Below are 7,610 nucleotides of genomic sequence, written 5' to 3'. Positions count from 1 at the left end.
TATATTCTAATAAGTAAACAAAAGCTATAGAAGATATAGTTATATCAAAAGCTAAAAAAGTAATAGAATCATAAATAGTTTAGCTTAAGAAAGAATATGGATAAATTGCGTTTTTTCCAGAAGTGAGGTTGATTTTTTTTATTTTAAAAATAAAAATACAATATAAAAATAAAAAAAAGATATAATATTAGAGGAAGCAAATATTAAATAGATTTTACAATCGATTAAAGAATATGTGATATATATTAATTATTAATAACAGTATTAGATACATATGAAAAAAAGAAAGATGAAAATAATTTTAAAATAAAAAATTTAAATACAGTAAGAGAAAAAACTATTTTAAGTATTTAAATAGATTTCGAATAATGTTCAGGAACTAAGAAAAGCAGATATATATATATATATATATATATATATATATATATATATATATATTTATATATATAATTATTTATATTTATATTAAATTTTTATATTTATATATATATATATATGTAAATTTTTTTTTGACTTAAACTATAACAAAATAGAATTAATTACAAATGGAACAATATTCATAAGTGGAGAAATGATGGCTGATAGACCTGGATTTAAATTTACATTAGAAAAAAATGATGAAATAAGTGATTTAGATATTTAAGCATTTTTAAATTGTTATATAGAAGCTTATAAACCTTAATAGTTAAACTTTGCAAAAGAAAGATTTAAAAATTAATAAACATAATAAAATACAAGAAAAGAATTTTAATAAAAAGGAATAAAATAATTACTTTAGAAATTAGATTAATTAGGTGTTACAGTATTTATGCCAGAATAAAAAAATTCTGATTTAGATTGGGTATTTTATAATACTATATTAAATTAAATTATATAATTTAAGGATTATTTAGCAGGATATGAATAGTAAAAAAGAGATATTGAAGATACAGTACTTTTATCACTTTAATATCCTGATATTTATGATAAAATTACAAATGTTACAAGAATGAAATAAGAACCTAATAGACCTAAGGCTGTAATATTTGAAGGACCACCAGGGACTGGAAAAACAACTTCAGCAAAAATAATTGCATAATAGGTTAATATTCCTCTAATTTATATGCCTTTAGAAGCTTTTATGTCTAAGTTTTACGGAGAATCAGAAAAATAATTATCAGATATATGGGAAGCTTGTAAATAATTAGGTAAAACAATAATTTTTATTGATGAAATTGATGCAATAGCAGGATCAAGAGGTATATTTATATAAAATAATTATTTTAAATATTATATCAAAAATAATAATTATAAAAATAAATGCAATATTATAATATATATATATATATAAATATATGTATATATATATATTATATTTTTAAATATATATATTTTTTTTATTCATATATATTTGTTAATATTTATTTTTATTTTTATTTTAATATTTTCATTTTATAGATTCTGATATGCATGAAGCATCTAGAAGAATTTTATCAACTTTATTAAGAAAAATAGATAGTTTTGAAAGTAATTAAGATGTTCTTTTGATTTGTGCGACTAATAGAAAATAAGATTTGGATGCAGCTATGCTTTCTAGAATCGATATTTCTATTAAATTTGAAAATCCAGATACTCTTTCAAGAGAAGCTATTTTTAAAAGATATGCTAAACAATTGAATTAAAACTAATTATAATAATTGGCCTAAATGTCTGATAATTTTTCAGGAAGAAATATTTCTGATGTTTGTAAAGGTATTTTTATGTTTTGTTTATTTATTATTATTTTATTTATTAGATGCGGAAAGGCGGTGGGCTAGTAAATTAATAAGAAAAGAAGTTGAAGGTAATGCACCTGATTTCGAATAATATAAGTCTTCATTATTAAATAGACTTGGATAAGGTTTAAAGTGATTTGCTATTATTATATATATGTTTTGATATTTTTTATTTTATTGTTTAATTGTTATTATATTCTTATTTTTTTTTTTAAAAAAAAAAAATATGGTTAAATATTTATTTTTTATTTTGAAATAAATAATTATTTTAAATTATATTTAATATTATTTGTTTATATTTAAATAATTTTCAATATAATTTTTTTTTTTTTTTCGTTTAGTTTAAAGTTTGAAAATAAATAAAATGTCTGCTAAAACTTATAGTTAAATATATACAAAAAAAAAAGAATTTTGTACTGATAAAGAAAATTATATATAATTTTTGGAATAATGCTTAAAAAAATTTACTGATTCAATTGTTGATAATGATAAAATTAAAGAGAAAATAGAAAATATAGAAAAAAAAGTAGAAGGGATAAATGAAAAATGTGAAAATTTAACAAAGATAAATTAGCTTTATTAAACTTGTTTAGATAATTATGTTAATTAAATTACCAATTTTTTTTGTTTATTTTATTAAATATATCATATTTATATTAGGAATAAGATTTTAAAAATTTTTAAAATAAAATTTATATTGATATTGATATGAAATGCAAAGTATTAGATTCAAAATTTGATGTTGAAGAGAGATTTGTATATAAAATAATAATTTTTTTTTTTAAAAAAAAAAAAAAAACAAATAAATAATAGATTTACTTTGAAAACTAAATAAATAAAAAATATAATCAAAAATAAAAAGAAATTGAAACAATACTTGATTATAGTTAAAAAAAAATCAAATAATTGATAAATTAAGTTTAAAATAAAGAATTATATTAAGATAATTTATAGCCTGAAAGAATTATAAATAATAATCATAATTAATCATTTAATTAAATTGATTAAAATTACATTGTAAATATCTAAAAATGCAATAAAGATATTCTCGATTTAAAACATGTAACTAATTTAATGATGGAAAAAATCGAATAATTTTAAAAAAATGAAACGATTCCTTAAAATTCTACCAATATAAATTAAATAGAGAAAAAGATTAATAAATAAATAGAATTTTTGTATGAAAAAATAGACTAAGTAATTTATATAATATATATATATAATAATTATATGTTTTTTGTTATAGTTTACTGTCTAATTAAATAATTAATAGATATAAATTCATAATTTAAGTAAAGATATTAAAAATTCTAAAGTTTAAGAGAAGAAATCCGATTAGGAACATGTATATATTTAAAATTAATTAGGAAATAAATAGATTTTAAAGTCTGTATAAAAAACCTTAATATAGACTAATTAGATGATTCTAACGAAAACTTATAATATTAAAAAACTAATATTTAATAAAAGCCTTATTTATAATAAAAATAATATGAAGATTATGAAAAAAACTTAAAATATTAAAAAAGTTTTGAAGGTAAAAAAAAGAATTAATTAAGTTATTTTTAAAACATAATTTTATATAAAATAATATTATTAATTTTTATAGAAATAGATGTTAATTAAGATCATTTAGAATAAAGAAAAAAAAGATTACAATAGTTTATTTAATAAAAACAAAGTAATATAGAAAATTAAAATTTCGATAATGAAATCGATAATTCTAATATAGATTTTGATATAAAAAAAACAAAATATTGTTATAATGATCGAATAAATAATAAGTAAGAAATTATATATTTTATTAATATTAACTCTTAGTTGTTTATTTATTAATAAAATATTTTATTTTTTTTTTAAAAAAAGTGTATTTAACGATAATTAAAATATTAATGTTTCTTTTAGAAATGATTAAGTTTAAAATGTAGGTTCTAATTAAAAAAATATAAAGGTTAAAGATAACATTTAAGATGATTTAGAGTAAAGTGATTCCGATAACTCTATTGATAATATAAATTTATTATTAAATAAATACAAACAGAAGACAGTCAATTTATAAATAGAATAAAGAAATTAATAAAAAAATATTTATAATATATGAAATAAGGAAAATATATTATTATTTAGATATAATATTTATTTTAATATAATTTATACAATATATTTAATTTTTTTCATTAGTTTAGTTTTCCATATTGTTTTAATTTTTCTTATGTCTCTTTATATTTTTTGAGTAATTCTATTTCACTTTAAATTTAACTTGCTAACATCTTACATTTTTTTGACTTTTTAATTAAAAATATTTAAAAAAAAAATTATTTCATTTTCTTTTTTTTTTTAAAAAAAAAAAAAAAATTAAATAAAAATAATATTACGTATAACAAAACAAAAGATATTATGAAAGAGAATATTGCTATTAAAAAAATAGCTAATAAACTCATTTATAAAAATTATATTTTTTTATTATAAGCTAGTTGTTCTTATTATTTATTTGCTATTAGAAAAGAATTTAATAAATAAGTTAATTTTATTTATTTTTTAATTATATTTTTATTATTTTAAAACTTTACTTTTTATAATTGAATGTTTTACTTAATTATGATTAGAATCTATAATAATTTTATTATTTTATTATTTATTTTTTTGTTGAAATAACTATTTTTTAAATTTACTTTAATTCTGGATTTATAACATATTAAAATCCTAGTTTTATTGAGAATAATATGCTTTTATAATAATTAAGTATTATTTTATTTTCATTTAAGAAAAAGATTACTTGTAAAAACTATGATGAAAATTAATTTGTAAATTAGCATTTTTAAATATATTTTAATTTATATTTTATTGTTTTTTTTATTTTTTTAAAGATTGAAAATATTAATAAAAAATAATTTATTTAAATACTATCTTTAATAGTAATAGTTTTTATTATTTAAAATAAAAGTTTTAGTAACATTTCTCTTTACGTTTTATAAAAACATAGACAGTATAAATTTTTAAAATAAAGACGTTTATAGTTTTTTAAAAATTCTGTGTTCAGGAAATAAAAGAAATTGTAAAATATTAAATAAATTTAAATTCAATTTTTTATTAAATATTTAAGTTTTATTTTATTAAATATTTATGTTTTATTTTATTTTCAAATATTTAAATTAATAAAATAATATTTTATTAGAAGAAAAATATATATATATGTATTTATTATTAATTTTATTTTTGATTATATTTTAATTTTATAAGGAAAGTTTATAGTTTTTATTAATAAAATAAATTTATTTTAATTTTATTATTTAAATTAAATAATTTTTTATATTTAATTAATTATGGTTTAAAAAAGTATAATATTATTTATATTATTATTAGATTATATATATTTTGTATCTTAATAAAATCTTAAAATCATAATTAATATAAATTTTTATTTATTTAATATAAAATAATTGTAATATATAAAATAGCTTTATTAATTAAAAATGATTAATCATAATTATATATTTATAATAATATAAATATATATATATATATATATAAAATATAATATTTTATATTTATATATTATTAATAGTAAATACTTATATTTTAACTAATTATAAAATTTATTAATAACAGAAAAGAATTTTTATTTAAAAAAATAAATGCAGTTCTCAAAAAATAATAATGATGAAAATTATTGCACAATTCAAGTTTTAAATGATACAAATTCACTTTTATTAAAAAAGCTTAATAATAATAATTTGAATTATATAAGAAATAATTAAAATTAATAGTTTTAATATAATTGTTAAAATCCATAAAATTATATAAACATTTTGCTTAATAAAATTAATTAATTTGTCGAATATGTTCATAATCTTACATCAATAATAGAAAAAAAAGATTTTTAATATAATGAATTAAATCAAAGATATAATTAACTGAAACAAGATATAAATTAATTACAGTTAATTAATAAAGATAATAGCTAGCATAAGAATAATTATTAAAATAGTTAATGTTTTTAATGTTAACATTATATTTAAAATGAACATAATTTAAGAGATAAAATTGCAGGTAAAAATTTAATAAATTAATATATAAATATTATTTTTTTAGAATTAAATGAAAAAATGATATTTTATAAAACATAGAATATTTAATTAAATGAAGAAATAAAAAATATATAAAATAAAGGGTTTCAATTAAATGATAATATCTATAATACTCCATGTCCAGAAAAAATAAGAAGTTATTCACATTCTATAGATAATTTATGTTCTACTAGATGTTCTTTAATTAGAGATAAGTACTTATTATGTACTTAATAAGGTAATTAAGTAAATAGTTAAGTTTTTCCTATTAATTAAATGTATTAATAAAATAATCCTATATAAATTGATCTGCACAATGAATAAATATAGTTTAGATGAAATTATATTGTTTAAATTTATATTAATTATTAAAATATATATATTTATGAGAATTATTGTTAATAAAAAAAAAAATTTAAGAATTTATTTTTAATTTTATAAATAAAAAATAAAAATATTTAAATAAATTAAAAATATATAAATAACATAATAAAACTAAGCATTAAATATAATATTAATAAATGGAATAATAAGCATATCAAAGATTCGAATCATTAAAAAGCAAAAACGAAGGCTTTATAACCGAGACAAAAACCAAAGATTACGAATACTAAAACTCGAGCAATTAAGACGATTTATCCAAATTAGGTTTCTAAAAGAAAAAAGGTCACATATATAATATCGAAAAGGCCGAACTTCCAACTGATTTTAGCCAAATGTATACAAAATTACCTTTACAAGTAGAATTTAAGAGAATAATATAAAATATAGTGAACGCCCGTCATATAAAAAAGTAAGAGGAATGGGGTGCAAACGGATAGTTAATCGAAGAAAACAACAAAAACAAGAAAAAAGAGAGCGAATATGATAAATGGATGAGATATTTATCATTAGAGGAGAATATAGCGATTGTAAGTGATTCATTTTGGTATGCTATAAGCCGATTTTAAGAGAAAAAGCTAAGAAAATAATATGAGGAAAAGGGGGAATTTTTTAATGAAAAAGATAGGTTTTTGAAAATTTAAGGTTGTCTTTTGAATAGATTGGCTAGAAATTATGTAAATATATTACTTTCGATAGAAAATAAAGTAGATAATAATATGTTTTTTAAGAAGTATTTCGATATTATAGCCTAGGCAGTATTCTATTCGTTTTTTTATGCGTTCCCGAAAAGTAGAAGCGAATTCGATAATGATTTAAAGAGCGATTTATTGAATGAGTTTTCGAGGTTATTTACTGGTATTTAAATATCGAATCCGAATAAATACTGGAATCAATGGAATTTGGATTTGGGAGCGGGGAATATATTGGCTTAGGAAAATAATGGTAAGTTAAAAAGATTAGATTAAAATGGAAATAGTGGGGGGGGAAAAAATATGGAAAATTAAAGTGTTTCTTTTTAAAATAATAACTAAGTTTAATAATTACCAGCGATTTAAAATAAATAATTATCTAATGTAAGGAATAAAAGGGTCCTTATGCCGATAAAGTTTTCGCCGATTTTAGCTAAGTATATTACTTCGTTTAATTATAAAACTAAAAACTATGTTACGGGGTTTAAGATGAAGTTTACGCAGTTTGATGACTATAATAAAGATCTTATTGAAAATAAATTTAAATAATATTTAGATATTGCAGATTAAATTAAATTAGAGTCAGATAAAATGGTTTAGTAAAATGAAGAAAGTAGTAAAAATCTTAAAAAGGAAATAAAAAAAATAAAAAATGAAACTATTAAACATCATAGAAGATTAGAAAAAAGAAAATAAGAAGAACTTGAAAGAGGAGC

The 7,610-nt window shown here is 16.5% G+C and overlaps 1 protein-coding gene across 1 annotated transcript, besides 6 other annotated features; it reads left to right on the top strand. All coding sequences in view use genetic code 6, as the record gives it.

Annotated features, from left to right (window-relative positions):
• Nucleotides 1-392: 392 nt before the first annotated feature.
• Nucleotides 393-497: a microsatellite.
• A 74-nt stretch (nt 498-571) lies between these two features.
• Nucleotides 572-1,890, top strand: IMG5_193130 (hypothetical protein; the record flags this gene model as incomplete). Its single annotated transcript, XM_004025017.1, has 5 exons — nt 572-626; nt 786-841; nt 884-1,238; nt 1,438-1,731; nt 1,775-1,890. 5 exons carry the CDS (start codon nt 572-574, stop codon nt 1,888-1,890), a joined length of 876 nt encoding a protein of 291 aa, XP_004025066.1.
• Nucleotides 1,305-1,371: a microsatellite.
• Nucleotides 1,316-1,391: a microsatellite.
• A 2,949-nt stretch (nt 1,891-4,839) lies between the features above and the next one.
• Nucleotides 4,840-4,892: a microsatellite.
• Nucleotides 4,893-5,242: 350 nt separating this feature from the next.
• Nucleotides 5,243-5,310: a microsatellite.
• Nucleotides 5,311-6,262: 952 nt separating this feature from the next.
• Nucleotides 6,263-6,311: a microsatellite.
• Nucleotides 6,312-7,610: the final 1,299 nt, after the last annotated feature.

This window comes from Ichthyophthirius multifiliis (assembly GCF_000220395.1).
Source record: "Ichthyophthirius multifiliis unplaced genomic scaffold scaff_1120509251387, whole genome shotgun sequence".
Taxonomy (NCBI): Eukaryota; Ciliophora; class Oligohymenophorea; order Hymenostomatida; genus Ichthyophthirius; species Ichthyophthirius multifiliis.
This window is presented reverse-complemented; position numbering and strand designations above follow the sequence as displayed.